A 21250-nucleotide genomic window follows, 5' to 3' on the forward strand; every position below is an offset into this window, starting at 1 on the left:
CAGAACAGCTTGGCTTTTATCTCTGCCGTTCAGCCTCTGAATGGCAGACAAATGCAGAATTTCCAAAGAGAGAACAATTCAACCCTCCCAGTCCTTACAAATAGAACGCCTACGTCTGAAGTGACCTCAGTAATTGCATTTCCTGTTTATGTCAAGTTAACAAAGCACGACAAAGAACTCCCATGCAAGCACACACAACAGAAGGCAATTTATCCTCTGCACAGTCTTACTCATTACATATCTTCATGGCAACTGTCAGTGATCCTACTGTGTTCCCCCCTCTCTCTCTGTCTCTGCTTTTCACATTTTATTTTCTTAAAACATGCAATTTTAATTCCATCCTTAATGTCACACAGACATGGCAATTGCTGTACCAACTGAAGACTTAAAACACACATACAGTAGCTGCGACTACGTCTGTTTTTTTCCCTCTCTCGCTTTTGTAATCACTGGTTTCCACGGCAACGGCAAGCCTCTCTGCGAGTTTCTCTATCACAGTCCAACTGCACATGACGTAGAGTTAATGTTCTATTTTTATCAGACGCAACTTTTACTGACTGTGACCTATACATTCGTCCATTAGCGGGAAGCTGTGTATCCTGGTGAGGGTTCCAGCAAGCCAGTGCTTAGCCCAAGGAGAACAGGGAACAGGGCAGAACTCAGGTCACACCACTGCTCTCCCCCTTGTTGGGACACCAGTTCACCGCAGGGCACAGGTGAGAGAAGCCCCTCAAATCTAGCTATCGTCTCTTTGTGAGGTGGGAGGAAACTACATCGCACAGAGAAGCTGTGCACAAACACAGGGAGAATGCGCAAACCCCAGCTAGACAGGCACCCTGAGCTGGAATTGAACCAAGGATCCTGCGCGGCAGCAGCACTGGGAGCAGCCCAGTTAGGAATGTTCAGTACATGTATTTGTCATGAACTACAGTACAGTACATGCACAAGATACACCATCACTGACACTCACACCGAGAGGGATCTATGGGGCTCATGTGTTTAATGCAGCTAATGCAACATACTGTAACTGATTTTTTCTTTTCATTTAGTATCGTCACTCTTTTGCTTAGGAAGACTATGCACTGTTTTGCCCTTAATAATGGCAGGGCGTGTTGTGTGGTTGTTAGCATTTACAGGACTGCAAACCTTTTAAAGGTTTAGTTGCACATGTCCAGTATTGCTTTTTTTAGCGCCCTAACTAAGATTTTATAGATATAATAGACCAATTACAGTCATACACAACATTTAAATGATCAGACATTAGGTGTGCAATAAGATAGTGAGAGAATTCGGCAGGACTTTTTACAATGTGTGAGAAAAAGAGGCCACAACCTGTTTGGATGTGTTGACTTTTGATTTACATTGCAGGGCATGAATAAATTGTCCATTTATCTCCTATTTCTAGCACCTGATAAAAACAAATACAGAGTGTCCGTCTGCAAGCCATTGGACAACATGTCAGTAATGAAATAAACAGATTCCCTGTTCCAAAGCAAAGCTATCACAGCCACACTCCAGTGGGAACACAGAACATAATTTTCTTCAGAACAAAACTTGATGGAGATCCCATCCCATTTTTACTGGACTCACAGTGTCACTCATAATACTTTAACAACGGAACAAGTAATAGGTTTATTCCATGCTGAAAAGAGAAGAGAGAAAACACAAAGTTTTGGCTGTGAAACATTCTTCAAGTGTCAATACTGATGATACAATTATTTAACAATGATAAGCACTATAATAATAGCAATATTAATAATATTATTAAATTAAGGCACTGTGAGGTCCCACTGAAATATTAATGTATGTCATATCTCAAGATGGTCACTGTTTTAAGTTGGTGCTAGTTGGAGTTTGTTTCATCTTGGCCATCTTGACCAAAATACTACATTCAAACTGATCTCAACTTACCCATGATTTCAAACACTAAGCCATCAACTCTGTGGAAAACTCGATGATGCATTTCTCTCATTGTCACTCCAGAGTTTATGAACAAACTTCAACATGGGAAACAAACTTCAGCATGCTGTATGGATTGCCACACAGCTTATTCTGGTTTCCTGAGACTAAAACCCCACCCTGATGAGCAATAATGACATCCTTGTCCATTCCATGCATGTCCAACTGTTTCTGGTTTAGACAGAACGGTATGAGAGCAGCTGTATTGTACAGGCTCTATTGTACTGTATTGTCACAAGTTCTGTGTACTGTATTGTCACAGGCTCAACTCAATTGTCAGGGCTGCTTTCCTCCAGCTCCCTTTTTATGAGTCTGATACTGTAAATAAGCATTATTAAATGATCCCTATAGGAGGACTGAGTTACAGTATCTGCCCGACCCCGAGTGAGAATTTTGAGAGTAAAGGTGAAATGTGGAAGACTGTAAAACAGCTTAACTGCATGACTGCCAGATCACTCTCTGATCTAACTGTTGATGTCTGTTCCTTCAGATGAGACATACTGGAGCTGTTTTCCCTAAGTGCTGTCACAAACACACACCCTTAATCATCAAGTCTTTTTATATGTAACACTTTTTCTATGTAATACTTCCTACACATTAATTTATTTACTTTTTCTGCATTGCTATGTTTGTTGTCAATCAATTTGATGTGTGCGTACTGTATACACACAGAATAAAAACATGAGGTTCACAACGAAAACAAAGACCAGGCATGACAATTATTAACTCCAGACTGTTTCTTGTTTGTTTAGCAACTTTGGAACTTTCTTGATTTTGTATTTTGTCTGTGCTAAAAAACAGAAGACATTGTTTTTCTTTCTCTCCCATTCAGCTCAATGTGTTGTTACTTTTGGCAGCTGCTGAGCAAGAAATGTCCAATGGGGACAACAGAAGCAGTGTTTTAATGCATAATATATAAGGAATCCATCTAGCATTAAAGATGAAGGAAGAGGATAATGAAAAACAATTTTCCTTTTTGTAGACTTTGTGCAGTTTTTGAGATGTAGCAGTGGCTCCCCCGCCTGTCAGAACTTGTTGATTTGTAATCTAGCCAACAGGAGGTCTCAGGTTAGGTGCCCTTATTCACTGCCATTAAACGTATCACCTTGCTTTTCCCAGTGCTATTTCAGATGAGCTAGACTCCCTTCATTAGTCCTCCTTCTGCTCGTTTGTTTGTTTTTCCACCTAAAGTTTAGAAAAAAAGTAGGATATTTCCTTATTTATAATTGGATTTCTTTAGGGCATTTGAAGACTCAGCTCAGTAAACAGTGATTTCAAATTCTCCATCCTCTGATTTTCTACAGTGTAAGAGATCTTGTAAATGGCAGAAGAGGTGGGCGTTGAGCTTATTCTGACCATGGTCTGAAATACACGTCTAGTTTGTGTTTATGTTCTTTGTTATATACTTTCTAGATGGATGTTTTCTTATATGAAACTGTTTCTTATGCATGGAGTTTATCTCCCAGGTCATTATGCCTACAGGATGGTTATTAAGTTAATTAAGATATTAAATAAACCTCGATCAGAGTGACCTTTGAATTTCTCAAACATTTTGTGAACAAATACAATTTGTTCTTCTACCAGGCAATTGAAAGAATTTATAACCTTCCTATATAACAGAGTAGACTGACTGACTTGGCCTGGGAAGCTCCAGAAATCATGGAAAATTTGGAAAGTGAGTGGAGGAGCTTCTAACCGCCAAAGCAAGCTGGTTATGGTTTCTACACTAAGCAGGAGGGTTTCATTTTCTTCCCTTTGGAACCAGTGATTTCAACCATGTCTGTAGCTCAAAGCATCTGCCGTCTGTTCAAAGCACAGGCACTGACAGGCAGAGCCAGTGATTGGCAGCTAGGGGTCTTTTCATACCGAAGCGCTAATTAAAGTGGAACAGCAGCACACGTGCGGATTGTCACTTCCATTGTTGTCGACCCTTTCTTCTGGCATTTTCTTTCATCAAGGTAGTGAGCAAGCTCAGACATGCGGCATTTCAGGATAGTGAGACAAGTGATTAAAAACCACCATAAATGACCCCAAATAAATTCAACTGCCTAGAATGCTTTCAGAGGGTGTCATTAGAAGATCTCTGCAAACTCTGTGTGTGATTGATAGCTTCCACGGAGCTTTGTTGCTCAAACAGTGTGCATGTTTCCAGTGAAGTATCTTTTATTAAGCATGTGGCACTGTCAATTTGTAACAGTTTTGAAACCTCTTCTGTAGTTGCTAAACCCCTCATTGTTCTGAAAGGCCCAGACACACAGCATAAAGCCCAGACAGCACAGAGTGGCCACACCACAGTAGATATAACTCCCATTGCCAAGGGCTTCATTTCAGCCCGTTGCCAGACCTACATAATACATTTGTTTTTAGTTTCTAAAAAATGGGTAATCATACTTGAAACACATAACCTTCGAAGTTAATATCTGGGTAAACTGCCATTTTAATGTACTGTACCACATATAAAACAAAGGGGTTTACCAGGACTAGAGCTGAGGATAATTACTTTAAAGCAAGTGTCTGTATTTTTTTTACTGAAGTAAACCAGGTCTGATACATGTCTTAATGAATCTTCTCCTTTTGTGGGTGAGAGCTAATCAAATTTACAGCTATTATTATACAGCATTCACTGCCAAACAAGAACAGCAACAAACTAAGTGATGAGTTACAATGGACAGTTACTGTAGATTGAAGCACACAAACATATGGAACAAACAACCAAATATTGTTCAGAGGAGTTGAGAGTTCATATACACAAAACAAAAAAGTCATAGTTACAGTATACTTCCTTTTAGGATTTCTGTTTTGATTGTATTCCCGGTCACATTCTTTAGGAGGGAAGACAGATGGTGCTTTTACGAGACCCTTATTGATTTCCTTTGTCAGGTGAGAGCTAACAGCACAACTCTCCCTGAAAAATGTAATCCTGATGAAGTAGCAGTTTACTGGACAAGCTGGGGCTCTGTCCTCACATTTACAACACCAGTTCTCTCTGCTGACTCACTTAAGTATCAGCACAGTGGAGTTGTGACTGAGATCCTCATCATTCTGACGGGTCGTAAAATTCATTCACAACCAGCTTCTAATGGCTTGTCTGTGAGGAAAGGTCAGTAGGCCAGCCCTGAAAAATGACCTCTACCTAGATAGACAAGAGGGAAAAAAACTTCAACTGGAGATCATCGGGTATGGAGAAAAAAGTCTTTTTAATAATCCATGCAAACAAATTGCTGCAGCGCTGTGGTTCCAAAAATGTTACAGATTACATGCAAATAGCCTGCAGGATGTCCTCAGGCCCCCCTTGTTTTTTTCTGTGGAGTTTCCTGTGGGTTCTTCTCTGTGGGTTTCTTAGAGTCTGGCAGCAGGTCTGCTTTGCTAAAGGGACTGCATTATGCTGCAGATTTTAGTCTACTTGGATCTTTCTAGAAATTACTCTGTGTTTTCTTTACATCAAGAAGCCATTAAACAAGCACGGTAGGCTATTTGGACACTCTCCTTTGTAACTCCTTGTTTTTGTTTGCAAAGAACATGCTGAGTCAGAAAAGTTGCGACAGTAATTGTCAGAAATGAAGAGAACATTGACTGCCGCCGGAGCAGCTCAAATTCATTTGGTTGCTGCCAAAAAAGGAAAGGAGCCCCAGAGTATAGAAGTATAGTATAGGATAGTTTCTTCATTTCTGATAGTTCTTCATGCATATAGTATCAATCTCTTGAATTATATTGGGTTTTTTTATTGATTCAATGCTATTAAGTGAGTCAGAATTATAAAGAAAAAGCAAATTTAAGATACAGTATACAACCATGCAATTAATAACGATCATCTATCATCAGAAAGCCTATTTTTCCCTGTCAGGGTCTAACCTGGAATCACAGGGCAAAATATGGCAATGAATGAAATCTTAGATACTGTAGGATATCAGTGTATCACAGGACAGACATGGACAAACAGAGACATCAATATACCTCGTCAACATATCTTTGGAAGCTGGGAGGAAGCCAGGGCACCTGGAAAAAACCCACATGAACACAGTGAGACCTTCAAAGCTCCATACAAAAGGTCAATCTGGAATTGAACCCAGGGGCTCAAGAGTTGTGAGGTAGCAGTACTATTCATCACACCACTATACCATTCTAATACAAGTACCAGTTGTACAATTCTGTATTGCTACAATTGTACTACTGTATATAAGGTCAACTATTGTCTAATCAAAAACTGCAATTTGTTGCTGAGTAGCTTTGTGGTTTCTATTTGATTGATTTTTCAAAATAGTGATAAACTATTAGGGTTAGGGTTAGATACACTATTAGCACAAAAAATGCCTGAACATATAATTTCTACCCAAGTGAAATGAAGTGCAATTATTCCTATATATTATTTGCAGTCTAGTTGATTTTATCTTAAATAAAAGCCTTGGTTAAATTCAACGTGTCTTCATTATGTAAACCTGCTGAGATTATCTACTCTTTTGAAAACTATGAGTTACCATTTACATACACTTGACAATTTGATGAGGTTGCAGATACAGTATTTTAGAATCAGGATTTGTTTGATTTCAGGTTTTCATTTTCACAAAGATGTAGCCATTCAAACACAGAAGAAAGAAAACCACAACATACACTTAGCACAGAGTGCTTGTGAGTTTAAGTGAGGAGAAATGCAAGACTAGCAAAGCATTTCACTGGCTCTGTCAGGTTCTAAACTGCTCCTGCTGTTCTGTCTGGGGGCTTTCTTGAGCACAACAGAAGACTTTCACATCCAGGAGTGAGGGGGCGGGTTTGGTTGGCTGATAAAATGCCAAGGCTTTTAATCAAAGTGACCTTAAATGTCTGGGAAATTCAATCTTGATAACACGGTTAAAGTGTAGTGCTTGAGATACTGAAAGCCTTTATCTCCATGAAAAATGAAAAGCATGGCAATAACATAGCACATTCCTTCTGGACAATGAGATTTGTTTCTAAAATTCTAAAATATTAAGAAAAAATAAAAGTTACATAGGCAACTTGTACTGTACCTTTATCTTATAAATATATTCTTCTCCATTGTATTGTTTTTATTTCTTTATTGTGTATTTATTAAAAAATTAATTGATCTAAGGCTCTTATCCAGCCATTTCCTAAGTATCAGATTCAATGTGGATGGGTAGCCTTTAATACTCCTACAACTCTTTTGGTGAAGAAGTGTCTCCTCTTGGCTTCTCTCAAGCATGTATCAACATTGTTTTTCCTTGTGCCATCTGATACATGGTTCACTTTTCAGTCTGAAGAAATCTGCAAGGATAGCTTTTTCAGTGGCTTTGAGGATTTTGAATACTTGTGTCATGTCCCCTCGTAGTTGTCTCTCTTTAAGAATAAAATGGTTCAGTTCCTTTAGACTGTCAGTGTAGGACATTCCTTTAAGCCCTGGAATGTATCTGGGTGCTCGTCTCTGGATTCCAGAGCAGCAGTATTGGTTCTATTCCAAAGTGATCAAAGGTGTGCACAATATCTAAATAAGGTCTTACATATACAATTTTAGCATTAACATCACTTGATTTGATTTCTACTCTTTTATCTACAGTATACTGTATATACGAAACATAGCTTTATTTTAATTTTTTTTCCCATATTAATAGAAAATCCCTGATTCGGAGTGTTAAGTGTTAAATAACAATTTGTCAACCCGTCACAGATTAGATTTTTTCCACAGGGTTACAATACTCTTGAACGTGTATCCAGTAAATTAAATATTTATCAGGGGAATTTTTGCAAGCAGAGACCCCTGCAGTTCGAAAGCAGAACGTATATAGTATGATTCCTCTGAAGAGCAAACACAGTAATGGAGTTGCTACATTTTCTTGCTGCTGGTAATGTTGCTGAGCTACAGGGAAAATCCCTCTCTTTAATGGAGGCTGTCAGAGCAAGGTTACCATTAAAGAGTCATGGCACTGAACAGTTTCTGTCATTGCAATCTTTACAGTGTGCTTAATGAGACAAATTTCAAAAGAAATGCTTTTAGTAGTGTTGAAAATGCCTGAGTCTGGTACCTAATTTGATTCTTACTTAATTTTACGCCTGAAGAGGTGTAATTAGTGTTTTTAAAGATCAATATTATGCTGAGACACTCTTTCTTTAGCTGTTTGAGGAGGGGGGGGATTGCTTTGGCTATGCATATTATTTTCTTTGATCTTTTCTTTTCACATAACAAAAGGCTTCATTTTCCACAATGGCCTTGAATTCATGGTGCTTTGTCTCACTGATCTTTAAATTTTATTTTGATGAAAGGAAAGAAAATAGGGAGTACCAAAACAGACAATAAAATATCAGCTGCCAAATGAGATAGAAGGACCACATGATCTCCTCTCATTTTGAATCCTTTTTTATATTCTTATGTGCTTTTTATATTCTTACTGTACTGTATGTCCAGTTGTGTTTTTGTTGACCTTTGATCAAGGACTTCAGAAATGCCCCTTTCTGGTCACTTATCAGCATCACTGTTTGATCTCAGCAAATAGTAGATACAGTATATAGGAATAAGTTGTCGTTTGTTGGTGTTATGATTTTGCAGATGGGGCAGTGAAAGCGGGTAATATGAAGAGCTTAAGCAGGAACAGCAGACGTGTGCCTGAGTTTAGCTAAGCAGCCCGGGTTCCCTCTTCCACAGATACATGAGGACAAGAAGATGACTATTACCAGTCGGCAGTCCTTCAATGTCCTAGCAGTGATTTTTCTTCTGCTCTCGACAGCAGGTAAGTTATCTGCTTTACATGAACAGCTGAATTTAATTCTCTGTTTTCTCCTTAAATTAATTTCATGGTTATACGGTACCTATTTGCTGCAAGATGGGAGGTATGTACAGTACAGTATGAAAATCTATGTGTCCACTCACTGACTGCTAGTCAATCCGCTGATGACAAGTTGTAACTCTTAGAAGTGGTCTGTTTGCTGATCATGAGAGGAAAGAATAAAAGTTCAGCTGATATTATTTCTCCTGCAAAGAGCAGGGAAAATCCCACAGACCCTACCATGGAGTGACACTGTGTTTTCTGATCTCATTTCAGCTAAGAAATGTAATTGTTATTGTAATTGCTTATTTAGTCAATTTACTTTAAAACTGTGTATTTAAAGCTGACGTTCTCTTCGCGTTGAGGTTCCAGCAGGGAGCTGTGTCAGCATGTGTTGGCTGCAAAGGAGCAAGTAAAGGTTACTTGTTCCTATTATCTTCACTTGGATGACGTGAAGGTATTAAAGCTTTAGGACCGTGGCTCTACAGGATGAGCACTAACCATTATTTCAATAAAGATGTGCCCTGTAAATTGTTCAGTAATTTGGAATATCGTTAAATAGTTTTGCTGACCAGTTCTACACAGAACTGCAGCTGAGTTCATCAAAGCACTCTGGAGAGAATTTCCTCTTCTTCTATTGCTTCTGTGTGGTCTACATGAATACCCCCCCTGGGGTTCCAAAATTTGCTGTCTTAGGGGGGAATCAATGTGATATCAAACCCACATTAATGACAGGGTCAGCATGCTGTATCATTAAATTGTGAATTCTGAGAAGACTTCACATATTTTACTTACTAACTATCCGTAAGGTCAAGGTCTGGAATAATACTCATTGTAAAATGTATCCATAGTCATTTTTGATCCAGAAATAATAAGATACTATACAAAACACAGATTTTTTCCAATTTGTAATATCTTTGTGAAACTTATAATGCTGACACCTTAATCCCCTATAGTGTTAGAAAATCTTGATATGTAGGAATTTAGCAAGTACAATGAAATAGCTTTTAATAGTACATGAACCACACTGAGTACAACAACAGAAAGAAGTCTTCCTGTGGAAAGACAGGTAAAATTAAGAAACATGCTCCTTGTGAGATAGACAAATACTGTAGGTCAAACTTTTCAGTTTTCCATACATGATACAACAGGCACTGCTTTCAGACTGACCACTCACATTATAGTATAAAGTAGTGCTCCATTAGATTATGAGGCCTCGGGGAAGATAGGTTGTATCACCAACAAGACCTTATAAAATCATTGGCTACACTTTAAAACAGAATCAAAATCAGCAGTTTTTTTTCCATTGTTCTTTTTGACCTTTTAAGTTGCAGACGGTCTCTCTGTCCCTCGCAGTTGGGGAGAAAAAAGGACAGACCACGAATTGTGCTTTTGAGCTGAGAACTGATTCTGTATTACCGAAGAATGTGTTTTACTGTCAGGTGTTTCGCAACTTACAATTCGTATTGCTCTCTCAGCACATCATTAAGCTTCAAAGACCCTCTGGCAGTAAGAACTGTTTATGACTGTGCATGTTAATCCATAATGGGATCCCTGCTTCTTCTTAGACCTGCCAGACAACAGGTCTAACAGGTAATGCAGTATATCAATGGCTGATTAGTCCCTAAATCAGTGACCAAGGGCAGACAATAGATTTAAACACAATCAGGTGTTGCCATTAATACTGAGTGGCTTGCAAAAGGGCCTGAGCGCTTTTGCAAAGACGAATGGGAGAAAAATAGCACCACCTTACTATGCAAAATTGATAGAAATTTTTCCAAAAAGGACTTAACAATTGTAATTGATTATATTAATTCAGGGTAGTGAGTTCTTATACAATCAACACGTTTTAGGTTTTATTTTTGTTTGTAGATATGGTGATATTGAATTTATTTGACCTGTTTTCAGTTTGAGCACTAAAATACTGATTTTAAAATTATGTATACCTTAACTGTACAGTAATTCAGTACAGTAATTCAACAGCATATGACATAATTGAAAATAGTGAATGCTTTTATTAGGCTCTGTATGTTACTCAAACGCAATTTACGCAAAACCTTCATTGGCATTATGCACTGTTACTGTATAACATCTTTGATTTACTTTGGGTGAAAAGAAACCAAGCTTGTCATTTGATAATCTTTAATTCATATCGATCAGAACCTTTATAAACTTCATCACAACAACACAAGCAGCCATTATGAAGTATTGTAGTAGCTAATCTATCACATTGACCAATCAAATGTAATTAACTCATTATCATGTGTTGATCATTTATTAACCTCATAATAGTATTTTTCTATAACCATCCATAAAAAAACAAGACTACTTTTTGTACTACTAAATATAGAGCTATAGGTAATGATTGTTAGCTTAATACAAATGGATAAATTTTGTTTTAGAAACAGGATAACCATAGAAATGTTTTTAAATATAGAGTAGAACAATGTAAAAAGTCAAAGACTTTTGTACAGCAGTGGATGCTAACATATAAAATGCTGTTGGTATACTGTATCCCCTTAAGATTTTATGGTTTAACATACAGTATGTAGATATATCTAGTCCTCATAAAGTCCTAATTATAGATAAAACTAACCTCATTTGACAAATAACACACAATAAATCTACTTTGTCATTGTATACAGTATTTAAAATAATCATTCTATATCTGTGTACAAAAAGTACAGTAAGTGCACCCTTACTATAGTTCTACCATTTCACTAAAAGGGTACATTCTGTACTGTAGAATCATGTGCACCAAAACATGTAAGCCAACTCACAACTGGCAACCCGTTGAACCTCAGCAGGTGTGAGCCTGGCCAGTACCTGGTTGAGAGACCTCCTGGGAAAGCTAAGGTTGCTGCTGGAAGTAGGTGTTAGTGGGGCCAGTAGGGGCACACACCCTGCAGTCTGTGTGGTCCTTATGCCCCAGTATAGTGATAGGGACACTATAATTTAAAATGGTGCCATCCTTCGGATAGACGTACTGTATAACTGAGGTCCTGAGTCTCTGAGGTCATTAAAAATCCCAGGGCTTTTCCCAAAAAGCGTAAGAGCGTCCTGGCCAAATTTCCCATTGGTCTTTACCAATCATGGCCTCCTAATAATCCTCATCTATGAACTCGCTTCATCACTCTGTTCTCCTCCCCGCTGATAGCTAGTGTGTGGTGAATGTACTGTGCACATCAACCAGGTGGGGGCTGCAAATTATTATTATTATTATTATTATTATTAGCACATGCTTATTTGATCAACTAATTTCAACCTGATTATAAAATCTCAAATCTCTTGGTTTGTTCAGGTGTGTGGTAACACATCATGCGCAGATCAAAAGAAATGTGTGACATGATTAAGCTACTCAGTCAGATTGCTCTTGTTAATGCCCTGCTTGTAGATGTGTCTTTGGGTTGTTACCGTAAATAAGAATTCATTCTTCATTGATTAATCAAAAGCTGAAAGCTTTGGCCCTGGCTGTGAGTTCATCAGGGTTTGGTTCTGTATTATAGTCATGTACCTTTCTTTTTTGTAGTAACAGGAAATGCCGGATGAATTTTAGGACAAAACAGCAACAAAACAAAACAGACTGTGCTGTTATTATAACCTACTTGTTTCTTTCTCTGTCTTTTGTTATTTTGAGCATACACTTTTTCAAGCTTCTTGGGTTTTCAGTGGTTTCTCTAGGAGCAGTGTCTCTTGTACTCCAAGTTTAAAATGCATATATTGATGCATGTTAGACACATTTGTTAAAGACCTTGTTTTTAAGGCAAAAAAGCATTCACCTCTAAAGATCCATACTAAATTTTCAAGACAACACTTATTACATTCTATATTGTCATTTTTCCTATGCTATATACAGTACTAAAGGTATTGTCCACGTGAACCCAAGACCGCTACAGTATATAGTACAGCAGGTACAGTATATCTACCTTTGATGATTTTAACGACTTCAAATACATTTAATTGTTCATGACTGAAGTTGGTCACTTTGATTTCCTTGCATATAATTGTTCATGACTATTGGTCTGAAGCTGTTCATTTTGATTTCCTTCCATATAATTGTTCATGAACATTAGTCTGAAGCTGGTCACTTTGATTTCCTTGCAAAGGGTATATTTGATAAACCACCCTTCAGATTTCTGTAGATTCTCTGGAATTGTAATTCTTTCAGGTTTAGTGCAATAGTGAGTACTCAACAGTGTACATTTTGCATCTTTAGCTCAGTAGGCACAAGTACAGTGTTATTTACATTTCAAATAATATGCTGGCAGTGTTTTCGACTGATTTGTACTGTCATGTGATTTCATCAAAATGTCAGGTGCTCGATATTTGAGTTGGGTGTGAATTGCCAAAATGAACCGATTAAGAATGTCCTCTAAATGGGTATTCAGAAAGCCAAGATTGTAATTAACTCAAGAACTGTAAAAGATAAAATCACGTTCTGCATCAGTAATTATCCTCTGGCTGCTATTAGCATAATGGAATCTATTTGAGACGTGCTCTGCTCCAACTATTGGCAGCCTAGTTCACAAAAACCAGAAAAACAGCCCCACAGTGGGAAAGGACCAATACTAGAAGGCAGAGGGTCACTACACAGGCCCGAGTGAGTTACTTCATCTGCCCAATCCATCTGATTAATAATTTTCAGACTGCAGTAGTTATAGAACAAGACATTCCTGGAAAAAAGCACCTGTGCACAAACGATCGTGGCTTTCTGTTTGCACGAGAATGATCTGAATGATTGGGGTCACAGGTTATTCACAGGTTAATGTTGACAGCTGAGAGATAATCTTCTGCGGGCTACAGATTATCTGAGGTGGTGAGAGAGAGAGAGGGAGAGGGCTAAAGTGTTTTATTCACCAGGGCATGGACCTTGACTAATCTGATGGAAGACGACGTGTGGAGAAGCCTTAGTGACCCATTGTTCTGACTGTTGAGATGCTTTCGACATGAATCAACCAGTGGGGCAGTGGAAGTGTGATGATGCAGTGATGAATCAATACTATTCAGTGATATATTGACAAAGTTCTAACTTTGCAGGACAATTGGCAAGGAAATTGATTGTTGAAGATTTACTGTAGCCATCTTTTTACCCTGACTAAACAGATAAAGTTTTACTCCTGATCTAAAAGCTATAAAATAATTAACATTTCTCAAATTAGGATTGAGTTCCAGAGATGTGGAGCAGGGCAGCTGAAAGCACACATCATGTCTGTACCTAGGAAAGTACTATTAAAAGGTGTGTCTTAGCAGAACATGAAACCCTGCTTGGTAGATATGGAGTAATAAGAGATGCTAAGTATTGTAGGGATTTAAATTGTAGTGCAGTAAAAGCTCAGTAAAGTTTTGATCTGAATGTGCTGGGTAATAGAGAGCCAGTGAAGATGTGTTTGAATTAGAGTGATGTGGGCACTTTGCCTTGAATGTATTAGCAGCTGAGTTTTGTACCAACTGAACTTTTTTTAGGGAACAGGTAGGGAGACCACTGTCTATTAGGCTATTACGGTCATCCAGCTGAGATGTGATGAAGGCATGAAGCAGGGTTATTGCAGCAGTGCAATCAAGAAAAGACTTGGGCAGTTTTTCTGATGTGCAAGTAAGAGACTTTATAGATGGCTTTGATGGAGGTGCATCAAGCTAAGGATCAAACGACTCCACAGTTTCTCATAGTAAGGTGTACTTTTTCCAAGGCTACGGTTCCCAAGTTGTATGGAATTTAGTCAATGAGAAGTATCATCCCTGGGATTTATGCACACTACCTCAGTTTTTGTCATATTTAAATAGTGGAAATTTGAGCTCAACCAGGCCTGAATCCTAATGACTTTTTCAAAATTTGACAGTTTCACATGATAGAGATGTTGCACAGAGGATTGTATGAGACAGAGATGTAAAGCTTAATGTTATCACCATTAAAATGAAAGCAGACACCTTTTTGCCAATAAAACAGCCTTATGGGAATAAACAGTTAAAAACAGAACGCGTCCCAGGAAAGAGTCTTGGGAGACATTGAAAGGCTAAAAGAACTGATCCTTTTTAATCCTCTACCAAAGAGACGACAAAGTGACCTATTTCAAATTTTCATAATCCTCAAAGGTATTGAAAAAAGCCAAGCCAATGACCTTCTTGAGAAATTTCACAGGTAAAACACAAGCAGTGGAGAGCAGGAGGAACATCCTTACGCAAAAGGTTTGTGGGAGTGTGGAACCCTTTATCCATCCATGTTGTTGAATGCAAAGGACATATTTGAATTCAAGAAATGGATGGATGAAATCATCAAATCAGATACTGTAGCTCTTATCTGCTTAACCTGGATTGATTGATTAAATACAGTAGCTACTTGTTTATATAGTAATTATTCCTCTGTTTGTAAGAAGAGATTTTGAACAACGATTTTTCCAGGGGCTGTGTGTGCATGCTAGTGTTCTGGGAGGTCATAACTCTTAGTAACTTTGTAACATTTTTATTTTGACAGTATGTTGCATTTCATACTGAAAAGTATCATGAATCTTTGATCTGTATTTTTCTTCATATCTTACAGATCCATATTTAAAATATGCTACATTTTCTTTGTGCATCAGTGCCCTCCAAATTGTAATTCATGATGAAAAAAGGAAACAAAACATTATATCGCAAAATGAGTTACAGATAATGTCACACACAAAAAAATCCTATATTGTAGTCATACTGTAATAGCAGTACACAATTTGAAGTCCAGAAAAGAAGAAGATCACATTATCAAGTATAACATTCCACAAAAACAGATTTGCAACAACATTCTGTTCTTTGGAAGAGAAATAAAAGCCTCCAAAATTGTATAGAAGCCTCAAAAGGTTTCCTGTTCCCCCAGGATGTACAAGAAGGTAAACAAGGCATTCAACAGTAGCATGCATCACCGTGGTCTACATCAGACAGCTCTCTGAAGACTGCAGGCAAATGGTCATGAAAACAGATAAATCTATAAATTGATCTTTTGAGACATGTTTATCTGCTTTATGTTTGGAATAAAAGTGGTGAAACCCTTAGTGAGAAATCATTCATGCCCATTGTGAAAAATCTGTGGATGTCTATTTTGGTTATGGCTGTTAAGACAGGGGAAATCATGAACTCCAACACATCCCAGGGCATTTTGGACTAACACATGGTTCTCTTTAGAAAGAAGTTTGAGCTTGGCTGAAAATGGACATTCCAGCATTGCGATATTCCAAAGCATAAATACAAATTGATAATTAACTGGTTTGTTGCACACTAATTAAATGATCTCAAATGGTCTTTTCAATCTCCAGACCTCAATCCAATTGAACACGATGGCAGTTCACTAATAGACACCAAAAGATCTCAGAGACCCTAAAGTTCAAAATAGTTTCTTATAAATGTGTCCAGTCAGCGTATTGCCTGCCTGAGGAGGATTTATAAATATTAAATACAGGGGTATGAATAAATGTGACCCTTGTGTTTTCTCAGCTTGAATTATTTATGACAAAAATGACTTTGCTATGTGCAATGTTATTAACGTAAAACATTAGTATAATTTTTAAGCAGTAAACATTCTGTACATCTGTTATTTCATATATTTCATATCATACTGATGTTTATTTTCTTTTTCATCAGGGACATGAGTAAATTTGAGGGGCACTATAATTCCATCAGCAGATATTCCTGAGTTATATAATTAATCCCATTAATTTTCAAACCGTTTACCTTCCAAAGTCGTATCTTTAATTTTTGTATGTGTTGCCTTGGAACTGAATCTTCATAGACACTTTTTCTCAAATTTGATTTTCTCACTCTTTTTATTATGATTTAAGATGTACACTTCTATTAAAGTAAATGTACTTACCGTATTTTAAATAATCCAAAACCAATTGTGTGATCTGTAGAATAATGTAGTATCTACTGCATAGGATTTTTCCAATCTCCTGGCATTTTTCTTTGGTTAACACATTCTGTACATTCTTAAACTAACTACAGTGTCTTCAACAGCTCTTCATTTCCTTCCTTCAAACTGTTAATCGATAGGCCATAAACTCCAGCTACCTTCCCATTATTCAAGTGATAGATGATGTTTCATGTTTCCCAGTAGAAATTCCAGTTCCTCATTCCTCATTCATAATTGTGGTTTAACCTGAAACCTCTGTTGCGTGATCTGTCCTGGTACTGTCATATGGTACCTTGCATTATTTCTAATAAATGTCTTCAGGTCTCTTGACAATCAGCCCTTAGTATCTGACTGTGATCTCACCATTCAGTCCATTTTTTTTTTAAGTTTTTGCTTTGGTTTCCTGTATTGCCTATGTTGCAGACATACAATCCTCAGCAATCTTTCCCACTGTCTTACACAGCTCAGTGTAATTCGTTTTTAGCATGTACACTGTAGTAATCAGACATTTCCAGTATATTTCTGTTCTCTGCTTCATTGGAGGATAGAATAATGCCAGCTAATGTATGTTTGCAGATAACTACAAAGAAACATGTGGAGTTTAATGCCACACTGACAATTAAAAAAACAACCTTTTTGGCTGTAGAGCATTCTTCAGATGTTTTTTCTTCACATCGAAGAAGGAACCACAGAAGACACCTGTTTTTGTTTAACTTTTTTCTCTTTATCTTTCATTATTGAATTAACCTAATATCTCCTAAAATGTATATTTATATTCAGAGCATCAGAAGAAGGGGAAAAATATTCTTTCTACTTCTCATGATGGAATTAATCACCACTTCTTCCTTTTTTTCATTTTTTTTTGTTTCTCCATAAATGTTTGCTCATATTTTACATTTTTCTAGCAATCATTTGCTACTGTACATTTTTAATTGTAAGCACCACTATATGGTACTTTTTTGTGTCAACTCTTCTGGTAGGCCCTGATGAACACTGAATTTATTTTTAATTAAGTAGGTTAAGTAGGTTAAGTAAGTTATTTTTAATACATTTTAGTAGGAATGTATTTGCTTGTTTTCTATGTTTTCAGTTTTGCTCTAACAATCATTGCATTGATGTGGAATTTGCAATGGACAAGTCTATGGCCACATCCTGTGCTGACCTTGCTCAGAACTGAGACATCGTGAGTCATGTCCTTTCTGTTCATGAGTACTGTATATGGTCGATCTCAATTTTTCACTTCATTGGAGCTTATCCTGGTACATAACTTAACCCCAGACAGGTTTGTGTTCTCTTCAAATTCACTTTATGAGCTTGACATGCACATACATTATATATAAATACAGTTATTTACTGTATTATGCTTATGAATATTAATTAGAATTTGCCACATTTCTTGGGAAATGCCAATACCTGAGAGATGGAATCATCTTGATTCATAATAAAATCAAAGTAATAGACTAGGTTTAAGCACTTTAAAGTTTGTGTGCTTGTTATCTGTCCTGAGTTACTGTATCTGAAGAAATGCATCTCACACATTTTTAAGGTCCACATTAAAGGTCAGTTCATCCATCACCAGAAGGCAACCTATTCCTAGTCAACTCAAGGAGAGTGGAACCTATCCTGTTAACAGGGTACAAGGTGTGTATTGACAGGACACCAGTCCATCCCTGTAACGAACAGTTCTTTCCGGACCCTATGCGGAAAACACAGTCCAGAATCATGAGGAAACACTAGGAAAAAGTCATGCAGGAATACGGGGATGAAAACAGGGGGGCATGTCCAAAGTGCGCTGGTGCACGGGGGAGGTGTGGCCGAGGCAAACAATCCAAAAGTAATCCAGAGAGGGAATCCAAAAACACAAGAATAAGTCCATAGCCAGGTGATCCATCCAACAAGGAATTAAAACATGAACCGGGTCGGAACCAGCGGACAGGGAACGGGAACAGAGGTTAAAACCTTAATGGGACCAGGCGCTTCCAGGTCCCGGACTCGCATCGTGCCGAAACCAGATGCGGAGCCCGGATGAACATCGGCGCCTGGCTTTTAAGGTGGACTGGGAACAGGAGTCAGGTGCACATAATCAAGTCTGAAGTGAAAGGGCCGGAGCACCCTTAAGGAGGAGGGACTATAATCGTGACAATCCCAGGGTCCACACAAGTTCTCACAGGGAGAATTTAGAAAGACCTGTTAACCTACACTGCCTTAGGGCAATTACAGGGGAGCAGAAACCAGGGAACCCAGAGAATTCCACACAAACATGATGAGAACATTCAAACTCCGCCTGTCCTGAGTCAAACCCTGCACCCAAAGGCCATAGGACAGCAGTGCTAAGTTTGATGCCCATCTATCCTATTATTATTTTTATTTAAAATATGTTTCTTTAACTTTTACTCCATGTAAGATGAAAGGGGGGTGCAGTACAGTATAGTGGGTAAGTCTCTTGTCTTATACAGGAACTGATAAGTGGGTTCAGATCCCTGCTGTAGACACTGCTGATGTACCTTGGTACTGTGCTTTAACCCACTTGCTCCAGTCTTCCCCGCTGTCTAAATGGGGAATTACATTATATTGTTGAGGGATAATCCTGGGGTGGGAGTCATGTGCTCTCTAGTACTCTTAGTTTAACACTACAAAATGAGCTCTGGCAACCATGATCCACTGTATCTCTAATACGGACATTACTGTACCTCACGTAGGTTACACTCAGCCATCATACACATTTTACTCTGCTTAAAAACATGTGAAATACTAAGTTCAATGTTGGAAGGATGGAAAACGCTCATTTTCAGAAAAATAAGAACTAAATTCTAGTACCTGAATATCTCACATACCTGAATATCTCATGATGTATGGTGTGATTCTTTTGTAAAGACAGGGTTGCCTTAGTGCATGATCATCTCATTTCTATAGGCTATTCCAGCTACTCTACAAACTCTATACTCTGTAAACTCAATAAACCTTGTTCTAAACTTAAAACAAAGCTATGAATGTTCTGATATTTATCTTCTAGCTTCTGTGGTGCCTGACTGTGCCCCCCCCCACACCACCTCATCATCAGATCCTTTAACCTTCCTGTGGCTCAAACCCCCAAAAATGGCTTTATCATGACGACTTTTGGTACATTTTGAGCTTTAAGAGTATTTCAAGGGAGACAAGGTTCAATAAACTGTTACCAACTAATTCCTTTTACTTTGACTACGATTAGCACTCAGATGACTTTAGCCAGCCTTTAACATTAGCTGTCCACACCGCTTTATAGTGCTTGCCATTAAATTCCAGGACCAAGCGTTTTGATGAGAAAATGATTGAGAGACCGCGGGAGCAAATGCTGACTGGGATATAGGAAATTATCAGAGGAAAAAAATACAAATTGGTATGTCAAATTAGATTTTTCATGGCGGAATGTATTTAGATGCATGAGTGATTCTGAGTTATTTTTTAAAGACAATGGAAATGAAAAGTGTTCTTAGAAGAAAAGTGGGACAGGAGAAGGTGGTGTATGCATTGCTGCAATAGACAGCCCTGCACTGATGATGCAAGGCACTACTTCAATGTGGTGGGTTGCACTGGCAAATGTGGGGAAATGCTGAAAAATATGAGCATAAAACTGGTAATTCAGGGGAAATTTTTTATGCTAGAGAGTTATTTATAACCATTTCACTCCACTACAAAATGCACTGTTAGATGGATGAAAGACCATTTTATCTTTACTGGGCAGTATGGTGGCGCAGGGGTTAGTATAGCTGCCTCACAGCACTAGGGCCCTGGGTTCAATTAAAGACCTGGGGTGCTATCCGAGTGGATTTAGTATGTTCTCCCCATGTTCACGTGAGTCTCCTCCAATTGCTCCGGTTTCCTCCCACAGTCCAGAAATATACTGGCTCTGGTATGAGTGTGTGCATGTTTGTGTGTGCCCCGCGGTGGACTGGCATCCTGTCCAGGGTGCATCCCGCCTTGTGGCTGCTGCTTGCCAGGATAGGCTCTGGCTTTCCCCTCGACCCTGAATGGAAGAAGCAGTTGTTAGAAAATGGATCGATGGATTTGTGTTACAGGTTGTGTATATTGCAAATGGTATTTGCTACTTCAAAGTGGCAGCAAGCACCAAAATGTGAAAACTGTAAAAGGGTCTAATCCATTACATTTGTAAAGCATTGTGGTTGAATAAGTCCTACCACAGACTGGCAGATCTTCCACAAAGCTGCCGAAAATAATAGCAATCTGTATACGGACTATGTTACTGGCTACATCAGTAAATGCATTGAAGACGTGGTTCCCAGGATTACTGTTCGCACATATCCAAATCAGAAACCGTGGGTAAATGGCGAGATATGCACCAAACTGAAAGCTAGGACAGCTGCTTTCAATTCTGGCGATATGGATAAATACAAAAAATCCAGATACGACCTCAGGAAAGCTATCAAAATAGCTAAATACAACTACAGAGTAAAATTTGAGTCATATTATCACGGCTGCAACACACGGACCATGTGGAGTGGTATACGCACCATTACAGACTACAAAACGCAACCCAGCTATATCGCACAACAGTCTGCCTCTCTTCCTGATGAGCTAAATTCATTCTATGCTCGGTTTGAGGCCAGTAATGCAGATCCAGTCAGGAAGATTCCAGAAATCCAAGACAGAAACCCACTGATCATATCCA

At 38.3% G+C, this 21250-nt stretch overlaps 1 protein-coding gene across 5 annotated transcripts in view; it reads left to right on the plus strand.

Annotated features, from left to right (window-relative positions):
• Window positions 1–21250, plus strand: part of shisal1a (shisa like 1a) — a 98955-nt gene that overhangs the window by 18037 nt on the left and 59668 nt on the right. For 3 of the 5 annotated variants that reach the window (XM_088645745.1, XM_088645742.1, XM_088645744.1), the window contains exon 2: window positions 8495–8675. The exons of 1 other annotated variant lie outside the window; for it this stretch is intronic. In XM_088645745.1, coding sequence (XP_088501871.1) covers window positions 8609–8675 — 67 coding nt within the window. In that variant the 5' untranslated portion in view covers window positions 8495–8608. The remainder of the gene's footprint in view (window positions 1–8494; window positions 8676–21250) is intronic. One more of the 5 variants, XM_088645743.1, reaches the window with a different exon arrangement.

This window comes from Lepisosteus platostomus, chromosome 9 (assembly GCF_059453375.1).
Source record: "Lepisosteus platostomus isolate fLepPlt1 chromosome 9, fLepPlt1.hap1, whole genome shotgun sequence".
NCBI classification, from domain to species: Eukaryota; Metazoa; Chordata; class Actinopteri; order Semionotiformes; family Lepisosteidae; genus Lepisosteus; species Lepisosteus platostomus.